General features: G+C 37.5%; 1 protein-coding gene across 1 annotated transcript in view; it reads right to left on the bottom strand.

The window, feature by feature from the left end:
* The window catches only part of FAM83B (family with sequence similarity 83, member B), a 40,019-nt gene extending 17,401 nt beyond the window's left edge, over nucleotides 1–22,618 (bottom strand). The window contains exon 1 of the mRNA XM_009999195.1: nucleotides 22,175–22,618. Coding sequence (XP_009997497.1) covers nucleotides 22,175–22,618 — 444 coding nt within the window. The remainder of the gene's footprint in view (nucleotides 1–22,174) is intronic.
* Between the last annotated feature and the right edge of the window lie 2,876 nt (nucleotides 22,619–25,494).

The raw sequence follows: 25,494 nt of genomic DNA, 5'->3' as shown, positions 1-25,494 counted from the left end.
TGAGATGAGGGAAAGGGATATTCTGACAATTCTTTGTGAGAATTTTCCAAGAAGCATTTATACACCTAAATCTTGGAAGAAAGGATCTGCAAAGAAACAGCTGGTGCCTGGCAACTGGCACACCACAGACAGGAAAATATTTAGCTAAATTGGTAAAGAACCATCATGCATGGTTAAAGCAACATTCACAATGTTAAGTTTGAACACTTTGCTTTATACTTGCAATGCCCATGTCAATAACTATACTGCTTTGGGTATTTAACAAGCAAGCTGTGTTCTGTCACTGTGAACAGAAGTAGGCAGAAGTCCTACTGAGAAGCACATAAGGCAGCACAGAAAATCCCTGGCATGAAGGAGGGAATGTGTTTGGGAGCTTACTCGGCTCTCTTTTCTCTTGCCATTGGTGTCATTACTCTCTCCTTAGTGCCCTGTGGGCTGCAGCTCATTGAGTAGCAAGATTTTAATATTTGTATTTAGCTCTTCAGAATGTTCTTATTTAGTTGTTATTTTGGGAAGCTGCCATGCTTTTCCTGAAGAAAACAAACAGAAAGGAAATGCCAGAATTTTCTGACAGCCTACCACTTGGCTATACCAGCATGGAAATTCATAACAAAAACAAAAGGTACTTCTCTAGCCTCCAGCCTTCTCTATGATGAATTTCAAAGACTTGCTGCTTCAGAAACATTTTTTTAAATTTAAGAGTATTAACAGCTTTAATATGTGGGTTCTCATTGGATCCCTTAATATTTAGGGAATGTTCAGGCTATGTGAATTAGCATTACAATGTTATACTTTTTATTTTACATTTGTTTGTAAGTAGAAATATTCATTTATTCATGTGTGCATTATTTAGTGACAGGCCATAAACAATCCACAACAACGTGATAAGCGTTAATTATTTTTTTCAAGTGCCAATAGCAATTAGAGCTAAACTCTTAATAAATTTTATTTTTGAACTGCCATGTGGGCTTGAAAACGTCATAAGAAAACCTCAGAGACCAGTCTCAGCTTTGAGACTTCTGCTAAATAATTGGAATACTTGTAAGAGCAGTAGATGCACCTGGCTAGCTTCTACCTGGCCAAGGGAAGCATGAGATGACAACTGTATGGTTAAGAACTCCTTCAATAGTTGAAAAGATGAATGGCTGCCATGCCTTGCATGGAAAATGGAACATAGGAGAAAGCCACCTTTAACTCAGGGAGGGAAGGGGAATGCAAAGAAAGAAAAGCATTTAAAAAATGTACTAAAACTGTCTTTTCAAATTGCTCCTGCTTACAAATATTCTTTGTGCCAAGGTAAACTAGACTGGATGCTAACAATTCTGTGGGCTCTTTCTGAGATTTCCTCCAAGAAATCTTAAAATAATTTTCTGCTTTTCATATAGTCAAATCAAATGTCTGAGATTTCAACTAATCTAGATAACAATTCTTGAAAAGATCTAGGTTTTTTGCCACCTTTAAGGTTACATTTTCGTAGGGTTTCTCAGGCTGGGAATGGAATGAAGTTCCAAGTCAGTCTGCCTTTTCATTGCTTGACTCAGTTTTCTCAAGAATCCTGTACAATTACACTGTCAGCCCTGAACCCCACTTCCTGAGAGTTTACATATTTAAAAACACTAGAGAATGCACAGAAAACCACAACATTAATGAATGCTTACAGGCTGTAGACTTTAAACTATAAAAAGAAGCAACATTTCTTTAAAGTGGACCACTCTGTTGGCATTTGTTAATTAGACACTTGGCAACAATGAAAGATTCTCTTAGTCAACAGCAGATTTATAAGAAGAAGAAATGATTCAGACCCACTTTTCTAGACTGGGAAGAATTATTTTGCTTTTAAGTTTGCTTATGCAAGACCTGTGCACTGTTTGTCATCTTTGCAACTTTAATACTAAGTATGTTTCTAAAAAGGGAAAAGCTGAGCATCCAATATTTGTATTTTATATATAAACAAAATATTTAAAACATTCAGCACAGGGTGAATGCTCCTGCTAGCATATATAAATTTCAAACAAAAAATACCACTAAAACATAGCTATATTGTTCAATTGTGCAATTCTGCTTGAAATCCACAGGAACGAATATGTACCACAGATCTATTGAGTAAGAAAGAAAGGCAGGGACGACTTAAGGCAGAGTTAGAAACAGTGCTTCCATAGCAGACCTTGGAAAAACAATGTAACTGGATGAAAACAAGTGTTTCAAAAGCAGGAAACACTTAATTTCTGTTTCTACGCATAGGAAGATTTTTTTTGTGGATCCAAGTCAGCACACAAACCTGATGTGTTTTAGAGGTGCTTATGATTCAGGAAAGTGGACCTTTGAATGCCCATATGCAGTATTTTAAGCATAGTCTGCAAGGATGGTGTATTAAACATTTTTAGTATATGAAAACATAAAAACACACAGTTGTGGAGGACTTGTAATCCATGTACTGGTAAGTCAATAAAGGAAACCCATACCAGGATGACCTTGCAGCAAGTAACAGAACTTCATTTGAAGACTATTATTTTCTAACATAAAAGACAATGCATCCAAGAGAAAACAATTCTATTTTGGATGCCAGTGTCCAACTAAAAAATAAATAAATCTATTGCTAGATTTCAAATTAGTGGAAGTCTATGAACCAATGAGCATGACCTGATTATACTTAATAGTGAGAAAAAAGCCCTAATTATATAATTAGTTGTTGGAGGTTAGTCCTCTATAGGCATCCAGAACTTGTTCTTCCAAAGAGCAGATTTCATCATCCTATGGAACACAGGTACTGAACGTTTCTCAAGAGATAAATGTAGAAAAAAAAGCAGAATAAAAAATTGGAAGTCTTTGCAGAGGACACTATTAGATGTCCACAGAACCCCAGCTGACACTAGAACCAACTCTGGTTAAAAACCTCTCCTAGGGCATGGTATAGCAAAGGTGATGCTGAATTGGAAAAAGCTGTCCTTAGCAGAGGCTCCTGTTAGCATTTGGAAAGAAGCGGGATGATCTACTTGTGTTATAAGGTTAAGAAGGAACATTACAGTCCATTGCAATAGAGTAATATTTTCTACAATACATGCCATTAGCAGACCTGGGCAGCTTACATATAAGACAGCAAAGGACTTCCTTTGCTCTGTTGGTCATCTTTAATTAAACTTTGAGAATCAGGGAAATATTGTTCATGCTTAATATTCAAAACCCTCCTGATGACCAAGGTGGTTGCTCAGCCTGACTTCTGGAAGGAAAATCAACACAAGAGTCAATGAACACAGAAATAAAGGCTAATTATATTATTTAGAGAAAGGTAAATGGGGGAAAAAAAATAAATTTTCTCAAATATTGCTTTTTTCATCCTTTTTCAAGATTAAAGCTTTTGTATTCAGCTTGATACATGTGATTAGACATCAGTGCTAGACATACAACGTATTCTAAATTAAAAGTATTTGTCCCGTGAAAATATTTTGATTGCATGTATTTCTAGCAGTTTGTAGGACTCTATGATAAATTTAAAGGTTTTCATATTGCTGTCACAAAAGTGCAAGCGAACTCATTATAATTTACAGGCCTACTTCTCCTTCCTTCCTTCCTTCCTTCCTTCCTTCCTTCCTTCCTTCCTTCCTTCCTTCCTTCCTTCCTTCCTTATCCCTCCCTCCCTCCCTCCCTCCCTCCAAGTCTTCTTTTCTTCCCTTCTGTGACTTCAAACCTCTTTCAAGAATTCCAAACTCAGTTAAATTTGAGATTTTGGATAATGAATGCGGGCTTAAAATGGATTCCTGAGCATTTTATGCAACCTTTAAAATGTCACTTTTTATTACACATTTTATGACCATATAATTATGACACTAAAAATACAGCCTTTGCTTCCTTCTGCAGATGCTGTTTACTTCACTGCCACTAATTTCAAACCCAATATATGTACCCCATTCTGTTTAAGAAGCTCAATTGAAGCAGCAATAGAGTTAGGGTAACCCATAAAAATACAGAATCCAGGAAGATTAAAATCACTAATCACATGTCAGTATGAAGGAAAACCAATGATTCTCTTGTATAAACAGAAGAGGATGAATAATTAGAAGTTTCCTCAGGGTTTAACACTGACAAATAGCCTGTTCATTTTATATATATAAATCTATATATAAAAATATAAAAAAATATATATAAAATTCCGCTTCATGGCATAGTAAAATGCTTTTATAAGTCAAAATATCATGCCTGGACAAATACCTGCAGTAACATTTATGATTCTAAGAAAAGCAACTGTGACGATGTCAGATCACTGTTCTGCAATATGTATTGCAGCCACAAGGTATGTCTGCATGCGTCTGTATGGCACATATTTACACCTGAACATCAGGTTAACAACCTGACCAGATTATTTCAACTATTTATTTTTTTAAGACATGGTGATACTTGAGCAGGAACCTTCCCTGACGCTTGGAAGAAGCAGATTACACTACCTGCTTACAGAGCAGCTAGTTAATGGTGCAACATGTTGCTAATGACTGTATGTTGGAAGGCTGCAATTCAATCTCACCTATTTTAAAGACAGGTTTTGAAACTAATTAATTAACTATAGTCTGCAAATCAGCTTGAGATCCTCAGGTGAAATCCATTTCTCTGGCATGCTAGATTATTTATTACAGATTAAATAAAAAAAGAAAAAAATAATTGCATACTAGTCTGAAAGCAGCAGCAGAATGTCCTAAAGATAAGAAAAGATGAATCCAGTTAAGAAGTAATTATGTGCTGCTTTTCAGGAAGAAAACAAATTCAAATTTTTATGAACATTACCATCTGGAGCAAGGTATCTGAAATAGTAGGGAAGCAATTAAAAAAGTCCTGCTCAAATCTCCTGTGAAGAAAACTGAAATGAAGCAGATAAGTAATCCTCTAATTCTTGTAGACCCCAGTGGAAAGGATTGTGAATTGGAACTAAATGAGGTAGTAAACAAAAATTTGTTTCAAGGATCAAGTACTGTACTTAAAAGTAATTTTAAAAGGGAGTAATTACAAGTAAGATTAATAGTAGGTGAGTTATAATTTTAGTAGCCATTTATGTTAACATATTGTATTTAAAAAAAAATATTTCCATTTTAATACCCTCTGAAAGATTTTTAAAAGAAACCTAACAATTCTTGTTCAAAAGGGGATATTCCATAGACAGTGGGGCATTTGCAGGAGTAGCAAGACAGTGGGTAAGAAAGGAAATTAACAGAGACAAGTTTTAAAAAAATAAAATATTTCCCTCTTAGTTCTGACAGGTTTCTGCTAAACCCATCTTTTAGTCCCTGTGTGAGCTGAATTTTGAATAACCATCTCTGTCAGACGAGCCATACAGCTTTAGAATGATCTTGGTGACAATTACTTTATTTTTTGTACATGCAGTTAGCATCAGCTTTGACTGATCTGCATATGAGCTCCTCTACAAAGCCACAGAAATATTAATTCATCATTTGCAATTTGATACTGCAATTATACAGTCACAGGAAAAATAATTTGGTCTTTGTAATAAAGTCAGATCAGATAATCATAACACTCCACCTTCAAATCTGCTAGTCCTTCCATTTAAATGTACAAGTTTATTTTTAATATTTAAAAATTTTATTATTCATTCAGCATATTCACAGTATTTTCTTAAATCAGAGTCCTAGACCACTTCCAGGATGAGCAGACATATGACTGCACTGCAGGATGGAGTCCTGTGACCTAGACTCTGTCACTTCAGCTTCAGATGGGCATTGTCAACCTACGCTCATGGTGTGGCTCCTCTCATTTTTCTCATCCTCATAAGGATAATGTAAAGCACTCATTCATGAATGAATAAAATTAACAGTTATTCAAAGAAATGAATTATCAGTGTGCAAATAACTGAACCCCTTATACTTGATTGAGCTAGCAACCAACAAGATAAGTTAATGAGCTTTTACTAACGGGTAGAAGAGAAACATGCCATCACAAGTCTTCCATTGTACAACACCATGTATGTGAGATCATCCCCCTTTACAAAATATTCCTCCTGATATGTTTTGCATGTCAGTTCACACACACCTCCCCCCATTTGGGTAATGATAGAGATCTAATCATGAAGCATGCTGAACACCTGCAAGAAATGCAAAGCTCCCAGTAGAACAAGGGAGTTTCTTCCAAGAGATCACAGCAAGCACCTAGATTTAAGAATGAAGGAAGAAGAAAAACAGTCTCAGGGGCAACTACTGTACCTCTTTGGTAGCTTTTTTTTGAGAGATTCGCTGCTTGTTTGTGACAGTGAAGCCCTTACAGCCACCAAATATTCCCATGCTGAACAGATGTATACCTTAGGGGTAAATATGCTAACAAATATGAGGGGTAGGAGGAAAAACTCTCGTCTTCCCATCAAAACCAGAATTTGTCTAACAGTAAAGACCAAAAGGAAGAAACACCACTGGTGAAACTGCCCATGGACTTACATTGAGCCACATTCTGTTGGAAAATCTACTCTTGAAAAATGTGTCAAGCATGCTAATAGCTTAGTATACTATATGACTTGAGTTGCTCGAAATAAGGATGGAGATAAGAACCTACAATACCTCTGTGAACGAGAGGTGAACATTTTATTCCAAGAACACTTTTGAAAATGACTGCTTTTTGATGTGAACTAGCACCTTTCAAATAAATGTTTGTTCTTATGAAGTACTTCTCTGATCTCTAAGAAGACCCTCCCTTGAGTAACGTGCCCACTCCAAATTCATGCCAATAAAGCTCTCTGTATCAGACTGCTATGAATTCTGTTTCATACCTAGAAACCATCCTTTCTGTAACATTTCCTGCATGTGCATGCAGAGGATTGCATGCACATACATGCACACTGACTAAGAAACACTTCTTTCTTTCCTTCAGATAAAACAAAATTCAAACTAGCATTGTATTTACAAACCTGTAGAAAAAAACAGTACTCATGTTTTATCCTTTTTACTTGCTCACTTAAAAAATTGTATATCTTTTGCTGCTCTTCAGAGGTTTTCCTTATAATTCTGAACCTGCCTTTCAGGTGTCAGTGCAGTCCCCACTCAGTAGAGATATGAGGTGCAGCTGTCAGGAAGGAATTTTTCAGGGACTTTATTAGTTTTGGCCAACTGTGACCAGTAGTTGGTAATTAAAAGATATTCCAGTCTCTTATAAATCATTAAAATTATATAGATCAACTTAATTAACATGAGAACTATTTTTTTAAAGAAACAAGAGTCATGTATGCAACCGGTAAGACTTCCATGCCATTTACAAGGATTACTGAGTATTTCCATTTCAGCAGAAACAGTGTTTCAAGTGAACAAGAAAAAGGGTATTTTCTTGTTTCTCACGGCTGCATGGAAGAAAACTAAGAAAACAGTACTGACAAGACATGGGCCCAATAATGGGGAAGAAAACAACTGTCTGCTTTGCATTTGGATGTGACAGAATTATTTCTGCATGGACCTCTAAAACAAACAAGCTATCACAAGGACCAGAATAAATCCACAAAAATGAAGTTTTAAACCATTAGAAGGTCCTCAGAAGGTGGGCTCTAGCTTAGGCTCTTGAAACTATGTTTACTACCCCTAGTACATGAGTACCCCAAGCTTCATGCAACTTCACAAATCACTCTGAGTTAATACTCACATTTTTAGATGAGAAGTCTATGTCCTAAGTGGAATTTGTATACAAGTCGCCCAATGCTATACAAGTCTACCAATGGCTTTACTCACAAGACTTTTATATTCAGCAAAAATAAGAGAATACAAAAAATAATCTTCTTTTTAAAAGCATGTAAAAGGTCTTTGAATTGATACAAATGTACAGAAATAGAAAAGCATGTGAATCAGTAAAAAAAACCATTTTAGCTAGAAAACATTATCATAGATATTACAGATATTATCAGATATATTTTTAAATGAGTAATGTTACTTATGGCCTTCCAAATCATCCATGGCTTAACTAAAAAAATTAAAACCTACTGAAATCTGCTACTTCTGCCATAAAAGACTCAGAAAAAATAACCAGCTTTTTAAATTCCTCTTAAATGACTTACACATGGAAAGCTTTTTATATGTAAAGCTCAAACCTCATAAGTGCAGGAATAACATTTTTACATCTAGTTTTATCTGGGAAACTGAAAATACCTAGGGTGTGTGCATATGCATGTCACACTGCTGTACTGTGCACAGAGATCTGAGTCAGCCCACAAATAATTAGTTTTGTGACTGGGAACAGTCTTGTCATGCTAACGTGATGCTCTGGGAAGGTGAAAACGCCCTGCTCCTTGTGAATACCCTCGCTGTACTTTATCCTGCCACGCAAACAAACCCTCAGAGGCTAATGGCCTGTATTTACAGAGACACTGAAAATCCCAGTCCCTCCAAAAGCCATCCTTGCAGCTATGCAGCACCCTGAGCCTCACCTCATTCTCCAGTCCTGCATTTAAAATCCTCTGCATCTTCTCTTTTGGCTGACTGTCACATTGTGTGACGGGATACACAAACAGAAAGATCAGGCAGGGTTTGTCTGGGCTTGCAAAATGGGTTTCTTCAAGCAAATTCAATCATTTAGATAACAGTGATTGTCAAAAAAAAATCTGATCTCCTGAGCAACTATGATTTTGTTACCCAGAAGTGTTGACTGTAAGGCTAGCACCCAAGTGCTTTAAGGTTAGATTTATTTTTCCTATCAGCTCTTTGACGCTGCAACAGTGTCAGGCTTGTGTTGTGCCGGGAGTCAGATTTCATTATCATAATGGTCCTTCCTGGCATCAAAATCTGTGAATCTTTTAGTTTTATCAACCTCAGATGACTGCAGTTTGGAAATGGCTGCAGATACGAATAGCAAAGGCCCCTCAAACTGGTAACAAGCTATGGATTTTTAAAGGATACAAATATTGATTAGTGTTTATCCAGCTATTTTCCAAAATAACTTCCAATAAAATTCATTAGAAAACTGTATCTTAAGAGAAAGCAATGACAGGGTGACAGGGCCTATGGAGGACACATGAACAGAGAGCAAGCAGCAGCATACAATCAAGAATTAAAGAAGACTCATTTATACAAAAAAATTTTATTCATTACAATATCAGAATCACAGTTAGTCTTGAGGTGTGGGGGGAGAGATCATAGCTAGATGAATAAGCTCAAAACTAAAGCCTCCTCACTGGCATTTTGAGGGGAATGAACATGCAGTGCACAGGATCTCACTCGATGAAGAACTGAAGGCTCATTCTCTTCAAAATCCCAGGCAAAAAGCACCCAAAAGCATGCCTGGAAACAACCAAGCAAGTAAAAACTGGAAATGAAACACTGAGGAACACTTGGCAACTTGAAAACAAGCAAAACATTTAATTTGAGATTTTCTTGGTTTTGTGGTTTTGAGCAAATTGGAAAAGGGAAGGAAAAAAAGGATATAGTTAATTAACATTAAAATCTTTCCTGCTGACCTTCAAGAGTCTACCACGACTTTGAAAACAACTAAAAAAGTCCTAAGTGCAATAACATTCTCTGTTCTCCTAATGGATTAATTTAATTAAACATGTTAATAATTACCATGAAAGAATTTTTATATACATCATATTCATAGGTGTTCTGCATTTCAGCCTGTGGTGCAATATTTATTCTGCCAGCTGCTGACAGTAAGCTTTTCAACTAAATTCCAGTATTTGTGTGCAATATTTATTTATATAAACATAATGTAACCTGTTTACACAGATCATTTGAAAATTATTTTTTCTTTTTTTAAAAGTAAACAGATTTCCCTTATTGGGTTTGTATGGTTTATAGTCATAAGATTGACCAAGAAGGTTGCTTGACATTTCACTGTTTTAAGGCTTAAATCACATCCAGAGCCACAGCTAAGCAATTTAAAAGCAAAACCAGAGCAGATCAATGTTGGTTACTTACCTTGCTATTGCTATGGACTTCACTCACTGCTATTCAAAAACTGATATGCTATAATGGGAAAATAGAATTCAGTGTATTTTTCCTATAATTCAGCACAATAGGATTTAGAAATAATGGAAGACATTAACTCAGAAAAAAAAAAGTCCCAGATTTTAAGTTTTAATTTATATGTTTAATGTATATGTTTCATTATATATGTATTTTTAATTTCTGTGTTATATATGTTATATACCTAGAATAATTTTAAAAGTCTCCTCCCTAGAGAATTAACTCAAAGTCTGGTCAAAGCAATTTTTTTCATAATTTCCACATTTCCAAACAGGAGATCCCTAGGATTTTTTAAAACACCAATAACAAAATGCAAAGTAATTATGTCTATCTGTGTACCCACCATTTTGTAACAGCATAGTGTCATAACTGTCCACAAAACTATTTCTCAAGATCTTGGTTGTTTGTGTTTTGTTTTGTTTGTTTGTTGTTCTTTTTTAAATGTAAGAATATGAAAAAGTTAAAAACCAAAATATATAAAATATTTTGGGCAGTTATATCATAATATTCCATAATTCCCGATTTTCACTTCCTACTATTTTTCTCTTTATTTTTTTTTGTGTACACACCAGTATGCATGAAAAAGTACACATGTGCTTTTAATGCATATTTCACAATTCTTTCAAAAGCCTTTGAGTACAAATTGAGAAACTTCTCTATGGAGCTTTTCTTACGCAGTATTTGAGCTCAGTAAGCATGTCTAATGTGGCAGAAGATAATGAAGCCATAATTCCCAGGACAAACTCTTAATGTTTGCTAGCAGAGGGCTCAATCATTTTGGTTTAAGCCATTTATATGAAGTTAGAGGGATAAAAAAAGTTATTTGATAGACATTCTGTAGTGGCAAAACCAAAACTTGCTGTTTATGCATCAACATGATAAATCAGTCTTGCTCTTTAATTTCTTTTTACAGGACCATATAACATTCCTATGTGCATTCAATCCTTTGGGTTCATCCCTTTAGGCCTGCACATGCCTGCTGGGATCAGTAAAGGAGAACTCAGTGGTGGAATAGCATCTGGGGAAACCTTCCATCAGTTTCAATGCCTTGCTTGGGTGGGTTTCAGATATAACAGAACTGTTATTCAGCACAGTTTTTATTTAACATAAAACAATTACAGCTCTCTGCTTAGACATGCAGTATTCTTTTTTTAGTCACTCATGCTGGATGCCATCATCTGAAGATACATGCTCATTTTGTACTACAAGGGTACTGTGGCATCATCTAAGAGAAAGAGATTATTTAAATATTTGAAATTAGATTCTTAATGATAGATGATCAAATCCCTGTCAATCCTGTAACCACATATGCATGCTAATTTAATGGCACCTCCCATTTACATATGGTATTCAAGTCCCATCAGAATTAGGAACCTAATTTTGTTTCAAGAAGAAAAAAAATATCTTGTATAAAAAAAGGACCATGGAAACCAGTGATGAGTGGCAGGTCCTGCTTGACAAACATCTGACAAGATAACCTGCCTGGTGGACGAGTGGATGTTGTCTATCTGGCTGTGGATGTTGTCTACCTGGACTTATGTAAAGCCTTTGACACTGTCTCCCACAGCATTTTCATGAAAAAACTGGCTGCTCATGGCTTGGATGGCCAGGCTCAGAGAGTGGTGGTGAATTGAACTAAATCCAGCTGGCAGCCAGTCACAAGTGGAGCTCCTCAGGACTCAGTGTTAGGACTGCTTTCATTTAACATCTTTATTAATGACCTCGATGAGGAAATAGAATGCAACCTCAGTAAGTTTGCAGATAACACCAAGTCGGGAGTGAGTGTTGATCTGTCTGAGGGTAGGGAGGCTCTACAGAGGGACTTAAACAGACTGGATCAATGGTCTGAGGCAAACTGTATGATGTCCAACAAAGCCAAGTGCTGGGTCCTGCACCTGGGTCACAATGACCCCATGCAACACTACAGGCTGGGGGAAGAGTGGCTGGAAGCTGCCTGGTGGAAAGGGACCTTGGGGTGCTGATTGACAAGCAGCTGAATATGAGCCAGCAGTGTGCCCAGGTGGCCAAGAAGGCCAATGGCATCCTTGCTTGTACTAGAAATAGTGTTGCAAGCAGGTCTAGAGAAGTGATTCTCCCCCTGTACTCAGCATTGGTGAGGCCCTACCTTGAGTACTGCGTTCAATTTTGGGCACCTCAATAACAGAAGGACATCAAGGTGCAGAGAAGAACTAGACTGGTGAAAGGCCTAGAGGACAAGTCTTATGGAGAGCAGCTGAGGGAACTGGGGCTATTTAGTGTAAAGAAAAGGAGACTGAGGGGAGAACTCACTGCTCTCTACAACTACTTGAAAGGACATTGTAGAGAGGTAGGTGCTGGTCTCTTCTCACAAGTAAATAGTGGTAGGATAAGAAGGAATGGCCTAAAGCTACATTAGGGCAGGTTTAGGCTGGACATTCTAAAATTTTTTTTTTTCTGAAAGTGTTGTCAGGCATTGGAACAGTCTGCCCAGAGAGGTGGTTGAGTCAGCATTCCTGGATGTGTTTAAAGGTTGTATAGGTGGAGTGCCTGGGGTTATGGTTTAGGGGGGAACATGACAGAGTAGGGTTAAAGGTTGGACTTGATCTTAAAAGTCTTTTACAACCTAAATGACTGTATGACTCTATGATTCTATGAGTGGTGTTCCCCAAGGGTCAGCACTCAAGACCAATGGTGTTTAATGTCTTTTGTCAGTGATGTAGAAAGTGGAATTGAGAGCACCCACAGCAAGTTTGCTGATGACACAAAACTGTGTGGTGAGGTTGACACTATGCAGGGGAGCGAGGCCATCAGAGGGACCTTGACAGGCTTGAGAGGTGGGTTCATGCAAACTGCATGAAGTTCCACAAGGCCAAGTGCAAGGTTCTGCACCTGGGTTAGGGCAATCCCAAGCACAAATACAGGCTGGGTGGAGAATGGATCAAAAATATCCTAGAGGAGGACTGGGGGGTGATGACTGATGAGAAGCTCAACATCAGCTGCAATGTGGGCTTGCAGCCCAGAAAGCCAATTATGTCCTGGGTTGCATCAAAAGAAGCGGGACCAGTAGGTCAAGGAATGTGATTTTACCCCTTTCCTCAGCCATCGTAATACCTCACCTCGAGCAGTGTCCAGTTCTGGAGCCCACAACATAAGAAGAACATGGAGCTCCTGAAGGGAGTCCAGAAGAGGGCCACAAAGATGATCAGAGGGCTGAAGCAACAGGAGATTGCAAGCCTATATCACAGCCCTTCAGATCTGGACTGCACTTCCATCAATACATTTGACTTATGCATAAGAAATCAAATAATCTGGTTAATTAGATTTCTGGCACAAGTGTCTTATTGTCAGTCAATAAGAATTAATTAACAAAACAGATAATGATATTACTGCAAAAAAAACCCAAAAAACAACAAACTATTTCAGCTACTGCAAAAGCAACTAATTCAGCATTATTTAATTCTAGTCAATAATGTAATATAATACATCAGCTTGATGATCATACGGTGCTAAGATACTAAATAAGGTGATATGAAATTAATAAACAAATAGAAGAATCAGTCATAACTACGGGTTTCATCTCTACTCTTGTCTCATTTCAAAAATATATTCTTCAAGCAAAATATTACAGTTTTTGTTACACTGTAAAGCAGCTTTCTGTACACTCATAACAGCACCTACGACTTGTCAGAGCAGGATCCGTTGATAGCTGATATTTTTAGGCACATCCTCAGCAAGGACAGGTTACAGATCTCTATCAAGCAGACGCTGCAGCCACATATACCTGCCTATTATTTAAAAGAAACCCACACCCTCGACAGTGACTTTTCAGGCAATTATAGCATGCCTGTGCTAATCCACCATTAGGCAGTGCCAAGAAATTATCAGAACAGCAGGTAGCTTTAGATATTATTGTGCTCTGTCATACTGGATGGAGATTTAGTTGCTTTGACAGGCAGTATTTCCTTGGCATGAGGGAAATCAGATTTGCTGGCTGACACTGCCATTTCTGTTCACTGCCTCTGATGTCTCTGATCAGCTCACAAGCAGCAAATTCTGCCCAGCTCAAAAAGGGCTGGCCCCCGGCATGTATTTCTTGAGAAAGGTCCCACAGAAAATCAGCAGGCACCTGCTCTTCTGTGCTGCTTAATTCATCTCATCCTCATTTTTATTTCTGCCTTTCTGAGCATCAAAAGCCTAGCAGGAAAACACTACTACAATACCTTCTGTGAGCTGATGCCACTCAGATTCACCTGAATTAGAAGGTGATGTCTAGTGCTTTCCTAGTGCTTAAGCCACAAAGGGAGCTTACTGAGCTGAAGTGCAGGCTGCTAGGCAAAAAATGCCTGCAGCTCCAGGAAACAGCAGGAAAATAAGGCTGGGTTGTTACATCTGCCCTTTGAACTGAAGGCACACCCATTTGGCTACCTGAACACATAGTGCTAGTGTTAGAGCCCAACTGCCAATGGATGAAGAAGATAACAGTTTTCTTTTCATCTCTAAGAGATATGGTGCATAAGTTCTCATATTATCCTATCGTCCACCTTCATCTCTTGCAGCAGGATCACTGGCAGAACTGAAAAGGCCTAAGGAGATCTGGTGCTGCAGTTAGCAAAACCCCCTAGATAAAAGACGCACCACAGAACTTTTCCAAGGGCAGCTTTGTGTTCACATACCTTGCTGGGAAGAGCAGGGGTCACTGCAGACCCTGGTTTTGAAGAAACTTTTCTAGTTCCCTCTCATACTACATCTTCTGGACAGTCCATGAAAGCACTCCAGACCAAAAGATAGAATTGGTTAAGATATCTGCTCCTAGCTAAGGTATGAGAACACGCTGTGTGTGTCTTGAAGATACACCCTCTTTATCTGAAGATAAGAAAGGGCTTTATGCTTTTACAAGTATTTTTGAAAAGTAAGCACTACAAAGCTACTGTCATACATGAACGCAAACTTTTTTTCAGAAGTTTGACATTCCTCAGAAATTAGTTTTCATAATCGTAACACCAAGTGCATGACTGGGATTTTTTATCAACTAAAACCACAGACAAGAAAATAAAATGCTTTTGGTTCATAATTATATAGCTTTTTAAATTGTGAGATACATTAATGTAATGCTTTTGTGGCTCAGTATGCCAGTTTATAAAACTGCACATGCTTTGGCCATGACCAAGGATAAAGGAGAACATATAAATTCTGAATCTTCTGTTTATCTTGCATTTGTGGTATGTCTGCACTGGCTGGCACCAATCAGGAGCATTAAGATGCCAGTAAACTGAGATATACAGACATGCAGCAAAACAGAATGATGTTTACAACTTAAGAAAACAAACACCCAGGATACAGGAAAAGATATCAAACGAAGGTGAGCAAAGAAGAGGTGGCTATGCTGGTTGCTTCCACTTCTGTTTGCATAATGCAAACAATACTACATTCAACTGGTTTACTGATCAGTGGATTTTATACTGAAAAATTATTAATTTTGTTGATCAAGCAAGCCATAACTTTATCTTGCAATTATTTAAATAGCTCTGTTGAGGTGAGTCATTTTATGGATGCCTGCAGATCCTACTATAAAAACAAGCTCAGCACCAGTTACACCCTGATCCTGTTGTGATGGCCATCGCTTCTTTCCTCTCTAAAGTAAACTAGGGTAGGATTTTTCAGGGTAAACGCCCTCTGAAGTCTCAGACATGCAGCCAGCAGTTTTGAAAATGTGGACTTTAACTTTTATTGTACCTCTTTGTTAGAAAACAGTCATAGGCATACTTTGTCAAAAGGCTAAATAGAAAGGCGTGAGTGCCCTGCTATCAGTGGCAAGGTCTGCACTTATTTTAGAGAGTTAAATACTAAAGTGTACTTTAGCAGCCCTTTTTGGATTTTTGTCCTTTTGGTTTGTTCCGTATCAGCAGTTCTCCATTTTCCATGCAGCTTCTATCACACTGTATTACACAAGTATTGCTGCCGTGTTGCAGCTATCTGTATACCAAGCTGTACTAGCTTCAAATTCTATCACAGGCAGTATAATATTTTACTTTCAAATTCTGATACATAACAAACAAATTTAGAGTTTAAAATCTCTCAAAATGTGTCCCCTCTCCCTCAGAGCATCACTGCTTATGTTGGAAAGCTACCAGAGATCAAAAGCTATGTTAAAACTGCAAGAGATTAAAAACGGCCTATGGCAATACGAATGTGAAGTCGTTAAGCCTATAGTTCTTCAGGAAAGATTGTTCCCTGTCTGAAAAAGATTAGTAAAATTCAGACCTCTCGATGACACGAATTCAGAAAAACAAAAATAGTACTTCAACATTATCAGGGGTTTTTTTGACAGGCAAGAAAATGAGACAGATGAAACCCAAATATACTGTGCAGGGCACTGAAAGAAGCATTCTGCTTGGGCAAAATAATTTTAAATCAATGGTTTTGTATTTATAGCATATTTTTACGTATAGTCACTTCATCACAAAGTTACTTTTGAATATGACAAAGAACATTTTAATCTACTGAGTGTGCAAAAGCATACATTACTTTTTAACAGCACTTTTGTTTTAACTGACAAAGATTTATGTCAATGAGACGGAAGTTTTTCATGAAAAAGTATTGCTACCAAGTCTATGTGTATGCTTACTTCTTATATATATATGTGAATGAACAGACACAAATAAAGAAATGTGGCTGCTTGCAAGATCTGGCCTTTAATTTTCCTTATTCTATAATAAAATCCATCATGGATATGTGATATTTTCATAGCATACTAGCACAGTTATGACATTAAAATGGCAATAACTGTAAATTAATTAATTACATATTTTAATATAAGATATTATTGTCAGAGACATTAAAATAGTCTTGCAAACCTTTGACCTGATATAAACCTCTAAGTAAAAAACCACTATAACTGATTAAAAATTATTTTATCAGATTCCCACTGTCCAGGTTAGCCCCAGCCTCTGCTTGCTTTTCAGTTCTGCATCCTCTTCACCTTGCAGATGTGTCCCATCAATGGCAGTCCTCTTTGTCTGCATTTTAAGTGCCTTGCTGTGACTACTCTGAGACTGTTCTTATGCAGAGGGAGCAGGATGCCAGGAGAAAGGGACAGACAAGTAAAATAGTGTGAGGACTTAAAAAGGCAAATCCAAGCATATAAAACACCTGAATTACATGTAGTGAGCAGATGACAAAAAAACTGATACCAGGTCACACAATAATAGCATCAAGAGCAAGACACTTGTCCTCTTCCAGCACAAGGCATGTGTCCCTGTGTGATTAGAAAAGCTGGGACATGACCTGACTCTTTCATAAATCTACCAAAAGCTAAAAATCATGTTTCACCTGGAAACAACATGAATGTTTGCCATACAGGTTTTCAACTAACTGGAAGTCACTGCACAGAAGGTAAGAAGTGAATGATGAATGCACCCTTCAGTGCAGCAGCTGAACCCAAAAGCACTTGCTGAAATACTTCTTGGGTAGAATATTTCGGCAGAGAAAATGTTGCCTATACATCCTCAGCTGAGAACTGAGTCTTTCTATGTGTTACTTTTAGCTTAAAAAATAACCACTCTTTGTCAGATGGTCTGACATCACACAGAAAACTTTTCAGTGGATCACAATTGCATCTATCTACTCTCCCTGAGTTCAGTGGATCTGTTTTAGCTTTTATGAACAAAAAATGCAACCCCTCTCCCTCACCTGCTTGGATTGCTGCAACCAATGAGCTAAGATAAGCATTGCCACAAACACAACTCATTATCGTTGTTCTATCTGTGTTCAAATCATATTTAAAATAGTTGGCAAAAAGTATAGCTGAGAGAATAGGAAAAGATTGCTCAACACACCCAAATTCTGTAAGTTTCTTTCTGTATAGAAACATTACTCCTCATACAGGCATGTAAAGAACTTTATTTTCTTTTATACTAGACTGCAGCCTGAACCAGATCATTATTACTGTATTGCATGCTACAAAATGAGATCAACAGTGAGTAATAATTTTTGCTGTAATACTCTTGCCTGAAACAAAACAAAACAAAATGGAAAGAAAAACAAAATCCAAACTAGAAGAAAATATTTTCCTTTTTATGTGATTGTAAACTGAGTCAACTGTTTTTGTTTATTTGCCTAGGTCCACTGCTCTAAAGGACAACACAAACATCAGATTTTGTGCATAGCTCTCTCTCTCATGAGACTTCAAAGAAAGTCCATTTTGACTTACTAAAGGTCTACCTACAGCTGACCCAGTGAGACTTACTAACAAATTACACTCATTGACAGTGTAACTTAATTCTTTCCCAAGGGTACCAGTTTCGCAACCTTTTCTCACATTAAAAAGCCCAATGACGAGTAACTGAGAAAAAAACAACTTCCTTTTTTGAGTTTCCAAAATGATAATACACTAACCATGTAGTTAGTTTTAGAAGCTAGTTAAGCTTCTAAAAACATGTAATATTTTTTTAAAAATCTCATAAGTATCACTGATTTTATGAACCCAGGTTTAAGACTGCTAGGTTTTCGAATAAAATAACATCAGTGAAAAGTGTTGCATACTTATCAAATAGTGTGCAACTTCTCACATTCCATCAGAAATTCCCTAAAGCACATCAGGAAAGTCTTTCAATATTTTCTGGCTTGTGCTGCAAGCCTGCAATCCTTGGGTTGTCTAAACAACCTGGTTGTTTAAAAAACAGGTCTGAATTCTCTCCAGGAAGAGCTGATCCTTATTTGGATATCAATCTAAAACACTCAGAGCTATGCATTCCCTCTAAAACTATGTAGGAATGTCTCAGTGGTGGAAAGAGGAATCCAGTTAATGAAATAAGAGAAAAACACACTGCCAGAAGGACCCTTTGATGCTCTGTCCTGTCCTTTCCCTGTTGCCTCACTCTGTCAATCACTCCTGAGAAGACAGTACGAGCTGTTTCTTGTACACATATACAAACCTCGTAACTGACAGTTTTGAGGCTACTTTCATGAAAAGTCATACAGGGAAAAGACACTTCATTATTGAAGCATCTGTGTTACTTGACAGTAAGAGAAGAAGTTTCACATTAACCTGACAAAGATGAGTAATCATCTTGATATCATTTCCCAGGTGAATAATCTTCTCAGGGAAAACTGCTAAACATTATCAGTCGTGGTTCAGACAGCTTAGCTGGGATGAGTCAGGGTGTACAAGCACCTCAAACCTCAGAGAAGCTGGAAACCTGCCAACAATCAAAGGTGGAAGCCTCCAAAACACACGAAAAATAAGGCTACTGCCTTGTTTGCAGTGTGTGTCCATCATTAGGTCAGACAGACCTCACAGTGCTTTATCCCTGCATGTTTATATCAACATCTGAAAAAGACTCATGTCTCCCCAGTTGACACAGTCACGCCAAATAGCCTCCTTGTGTGTTGACAGAGAAGGCTAGTCGGCACGCTGTATCATTTGGAGATGAGATCTAGTTAAACCAACAGCAAACCCATTTTTTTGTCATGTTAGGTTTAACCTAAGGCACTATGCTAACATCACACCTATCCCACAGAAGTGCTGTAGTATAGACTGTAATGTAATGCTTCTTATTTATTATACAATTCCCTACTCATTAATGTAAGTTAAGAAATATATATCACATGCACAGATTAATCTCCTTAAAATGGTTGGAACAGTTAACTCATTATTCTGGAATGAAGCTGATGTGTATAATTTTTATGAATATTATGCATTTAAGAAACACATAAGTGATGAGATTTTCTTGCAACACTTTGCCATAGTCACTGTTTTTAGTCTAGAGTAGCAGCCTTACAAATGAATTTCCTCTTTAGAGAGGAAAAATCACTGTCAGCAAGCAAGTTGCTTAATGTTGTTTACAACGTGTCTTCATAAGGTTAAATTAACATACGTAATGATCATTTTAACAACTGACACCGTGATGCATCAAGCATGAAAGAGGTCAAGAGTAAGCCTACTAATAATGTCATCTTATTCTCATGTGTCTCCAAATATTCAAAAGGATCTAGGTTTCAATTGGCTCAGCCTCCTTCATGGATTTTTGAGCTAGTATATACATATAAGGATATATCAAATGTATTCCTTTATAGGCCGCATCAGTGCAGGATTATTCTCTACCTTGCCCTTGTATGAGCTGGTTTCCCACTGCACCAAGTGCTCAGGTATCCCAGGTAAAACAGTGTCTGAATTCAGGCACTCAGGTTTGGTGCTTTAAGTTTGGGGGTATGAATACACCCACCTCCAACAGTGTTTATTTTCCCACCGGAGACTGCGAAAATTCCCATAGATTTTGCTTAGAGCTGTATTGGTTTATTGTGATTTGCTGAAGAACTCATTTATTCTTCACAGGTTTATGTTTTTCATGTGTAAACTTTCCCTGTTTCCTTTGAATATTACTGCCTATCTCCACCACTACATTAACAAAGAACAGTGTTTAATATAACTATATTTTTGTAAGTGGCTTAGGAGAACTAGGTTAGCCTGTTTAGAAAGTGTTTGCCTGCTGAAAGCATGTTCAAAATTCCTTACTTTACTTTACTTAGAAACCCTTTAAGCTTTTTTGTATATTTGCAGACAGAAGAAGCTGAACAGCACTATGTATTTTAGATGTAACTGCTCCTTCCTGATGCAACCAACCCATATCACTGTATCAAAAGTATTACGGCTGTTGCTGTTGAGGCTGTACTGATGAAACAAACAAACCTTTTAGCTGACAGATATGACAGTGACACATACATAACGTCCTCTTTATAAAGCGGAAGCGCCACAAGGACACCAGAGAGCCAACATACTATGCACTCAACCTTCTTCCAAAGAGGGATAAGAATCACACCTAATTTTTCTCCATAGCTGCATTCAGAGGAGGCATACTCCTTACAAGGCAGCACCACCAGCTAGGAGGATCATCAGAGAGGGACTGGATTACATGCAGCTAGCCCACCAGGCACAAAAAGTACGGCAACTGATAGAACAGCCTTTCTTCATGGCATTTCAAGACCTTGTAGCAAAACTAAACTAGTCTTGGCAACTGAGTTAACTGTGGTTCTGTGGGCTTCCCTTACAGTAGATACACAGGTAGCTCAGGAGCTGCAATTGAAAAGGATCACCGAGTATCTTGGGCAAGTCACAGTTACGCTTCCCTACATATAATAGCAGAAAACAAACGTCACTCAGAAGGGGACAAAGAGGGAGAGAAATAATTGATTCTCCACCTTCTTGAGCATACATTCATTCTAGACTGTAAACTGCAGGATAAAAGGTCTAGTGATAATTCTATTATGGCAACAAATTATATGCTTTATCTAAATAGAGGACAGACATTGTAAAAGGATGTTGTCCTTCCCTTCCCCACCCTTTTCAACTACTTTCTATTGTACACATTTACATGCATATTTCAGCCACTGGAATATTAAGGGATGCACTTTGACTAGAGACACTTGTCCTACCAATCTGAAGTCTGGAGTGATGCAGAAGCCAGTTTATTTCCCAGTGAAGAAAGGGAAGTGTGACATACTTCCTATGAATAGTTCCGAAACCTTGTCGCATCTGTTTACAGAGGTAACATGGCCTAGGGTCAAACAGATCTGCATGCTAATTAATTTTTTTGTGTTATTTTTAAATTGACACTGGAAAGGAAAAGATGGTTTGTACATACAGCAGCCTGTATCTGAAGTGTAAGCCAGGTGTGCCTTAAGAAACTCAAGATGCAAGTGCCCCTAAGTGGAGACAAGTACATTTGGACAAGTGTCCACATTTCTTATAAATGAGTCATTAGTCAGAAATTAAGGTAAGCTACCCGACTAAAATCTATTTCCTTGTTGCCTAAACCTCAGGGCTTTTTCTTCTGAGCTCTCTTTAATACTTTCTGACTAATTTCTGCAAGGAGACTTGACATGCAAAATCACAAAACCTGAACTCCCAAGGTACAGGAGTCAGGTGTACATTAAGGTATTATTTTTTTATAACAACTGGCTACCATGCCAAACCAATGCATGTTTCCACTTGTGCAAAAGAGAAACCTTAGGATATATCCTAAAGTTAGGCAGAATTGTATCACTTGAGGTATATTCTGCTGAGGCCAAAGAAAAGGTGTGCTGACTATCTGCAAATTTCTCAGGCACTGGACAGAGTTACAGTAAAATGCTAATTATGCTTCACTAATTCATCAGTGGATCCCTGATTCCTTGTAAACAAGATTAATAACATAGATATGTGCGATACCAACGGACCAGTCTCAGTTTGGCAAAACCTTTCATTTTCAACAATTTTTTTTCATGTTTACCTTTCTGGCATCTCGGATTGTCTTCCGAATAGTTTCCTTTATAGTGTAAGGCTGTGCTCGTGGTGGATGAAAAAGCAGATCAATATTCGTGCCACCTGAAATTCCAGGCATCAGGTAGGGCCAACCTAGGTCAAGATCAGGAGCTTCCACATCTGATTCAATAGGCCAGTAGGTTCCCGAGGAAGAGGTGTCATCAATGGCATGGTTAGAAGAATAAACTGTGTTTTGTGGAAGTTTGTGAACATTGTTCAAAATATAATCAATTTCCTCATCTGCTAGGAACTCCGAGCATCTCTCTTTGGAAAGAAATTCTTTGTATGCTTCTAAACCTCCTTCAATTAAAGCATCAATAGCTACTCGGTACCATTCCTTATAATGAGGTTCAATATAGTTGTCTGATCTGCATTCATCATGTAAGGATGATAGCAAAGATGAAGTTTCCATTTTCACATATATTTTGTAGAAAGTCTTAAACTTCCATTCATGAGCTGATGAAATGTATCTGTAAAGAGAGAAAAGTAAGAAAACAAACAAAATACTTGTAGAGATTTTTGGCAGGCACACAAATATTATTAAAAATACTTTTCTGGTAATGTTGCTCTAAGTTTTCCTAGCACCTTCCAAGAATTTAAAAATGTTTTGAAAAGGCTCAGGGCCAATATTGCCAAATTATTAGAGACAGATAAAGAGCTTCTTCTATTTAAGGCAAAACTACACACATAATTAAGTGATTTTATATAGTTCTTAATACAAAAAGCTACAGCAGAGCTCATAAGACACTGAAGATCTGTACTAGTAACACCAACAAATACTCAATATGCTACCGTAGATTGGGGTTCAAAAATCTCTTCATAACAACTGATACAATGGTGTTAGGGAGACACTTCAGAAACCAACTGTATTTCCTACTTGCTGATGCATTAATCTGATGCATTTCTTTTTCCTGTTTACTTTAAAACAACAGTCATTCAGGTCCCTCTCCTTATCTGTCTCTTCTCCCATGCTGATCTAATCCATTTGCTGCTCCCAAGCAGGACCAGCCTACCTCATTTCAGTGAGTTATGAGGAACTCCAGAAAGATTTTTCCTCCCACATCTGGGATCAAACTGAATCAGCAATCTTATGTGTAGTTTCCACCCTGCTCATTCCTTCTGCCAAAAGGAGCGGCTGCTTTAATCTTACCTTTTTTTTTTTTTTTTTTTTTTTTTTTGTTGCTGATGACTTATAAATTAATTCTTACCGTCTTTTTATTTCATTTAACAAGGGCTAAGAGGGTTGGTTCCTGCTGTGAAAATCTGTGACTTAAGGTAAAGAGAGGACAAATGGCCAATGTTTCTCCCTTCACATTTGTCCAACCCTGCAGGGCTCCAGCAGCTCCACCATTCATCTAACACCTAAACTGCAATGAACTACTCAGTGGGCAGGTAAGCCAGAAAAAAACCCCAAAACAACAAACAAACAAAAAACTAAAAAAAAACAGGAGGAAGGGGTTGCCATATAGGATAGAACAATGACACTGTTTCCTCTTTCAGGGATAGAGCATGAAGCTCAAGAAAAAGCAGAAGTAGGAAGGACATCCAATGAAGGCAGAACAGTTACAAAAGGCATATCCAAAGTACGGGTTGAAAGTTAACATTGGGTTTCCCTACAAGCTTAATTAATGGTATGTCAGTCAGTGTAAGAGCATGGAATAGTTATAGGGAGTTCTGTTTGCAATTACTGGCTTATAAACTGAACACAATCCTCTCTTCACATCAAGACCTTTCAGACATTTTTGCAAACAGTGCACTTGCCTTCCACTCTCTGTCAGGAACAGTTCAATCTTCTTGAAACATAAATTAACTACATTAAGCTAAGGGAATGAAAATCAAAATCTCCATGCACTACTGATAGTTCAAAACCCAAATATATGTTCAATTAAACCAAGATTTCTGAGGAACTTGGGAAGTCTGAGGTTAAAAAAAGACCAAGAAAGAAAAATCCAGATCTGAGGCTGGCATCAGCATGTCATATGAAATAATTCCATTTGAATCCTGTCTCTCAGCCAAGTTGCAGGATAGATCTTCCCAGATAGGACTGCTTTCGAGCCTGGGGGAAAGGAGTGTTCCTGGCAGCTTCCAGAGTAGCTCTTTGTGGTGAACGGGAAAGCAGCAAGTGAAAGGGATCCAACTGCTCTCCCCTGATCAAGAATTACATGTACTCCTGTGACAGATATTCAGGGCTTCATTCTACTTTGTTCTCACAGGTAGAAATAAAATGTTATAAAATAAGGGTGATAGCATTTCACTTTGCCCAGATGCAAATACAGCCTGTGTGGTGTAAGGTGACACAGAACCAAGCACGTGGTACAGACAAGACAGACGGATTCAAAGGTCAAACTCTTCCAATATTGTACAATGAAAACTTCAGAATCAGTTTCCCATGGAAGTCAACAATCTGGAATAGGTTTTTAAGACATTTTAGATTAAGAATGAAAAACTATTGAGAGTACGAAATGCAGTTACTCAGCTGAGTTGTTCTCCAGTCTGAACACTAATATGGGTGACTTTACTGAGAATCTCATTCACCAGTGTTGTAAGACCCTCCAGAACAAGTAATTCTCTAAACAGTGCAGTAAAGCAGTCAGTCTTACTATGACATTTAAGACTCAATCAAATTTTAAAAAGGCAAACAAAAGATATTTCTAAAATTCTTGTTACTTTGGAATAGATATACTTCTAAAACAGGAATTTTACCACTGATTGCATATATACAGTTGAGAAAGGACGTGTTTATTTCAAAAGCTTGTCCAAATCCTTTTTTTCTTCTTCCTGCTCTTTACTTTGACAATAATATAAGGCAACAGGCCTATACTTAATATGTAAAGTTGTACAACATAAAATATTCCATGTTATGAACAAATAACAGGTGAAAAAATATTGCATATGTGTGCCGGCTCATTAATTTTTCTCTGTTTGGTTCTTTCAATTTGTTTTTTGTAACAGTATAATATACCATTTGACTTTTCATTGAAAATAATGAATAAATTAACTGTGGCATAGGTCAAATGCAGTATCTTATGCTCAAACTTATGCTGAAAGCAGGGTGCAAACACACCATAATCCTGGAAAGGAGAGACTTGTAGAGCAGAATCTTCCAAACAAGGATAGTTATTTTACAGGGAACATCTTTGATGTTTATCTTTGATTTACAAGTGCTGTTTATAAAAGAAGCTTAAAGCAGTGCACATTTATTTAAGAAAATAAATGTAAACTCTGTCAGCCTGGTAATAAATCACAAACAGATGAGACAAATGAAAAAATTCTAATTCCTATCTTTGG

This window comes from Chaetura pelagica, unplaced genomic scaffold, assembly GCF_000747805.2.
Source record: "Chaetura pelagica isolate M959 unplaced genomic scaffold, ChaPel_1.0 scaffold90, whole genome shotgun sequence".
In the NCBI taxonomy this organism is placed as follows: Eukaryota; Metazoa; Chordata; class Aves; order Apodiformes; family Apodidae; genus Chaetura; species Chaetura pelagica.
This window is presented reverse-complemented; position numbering and strand designations above follow the sequence as displayed.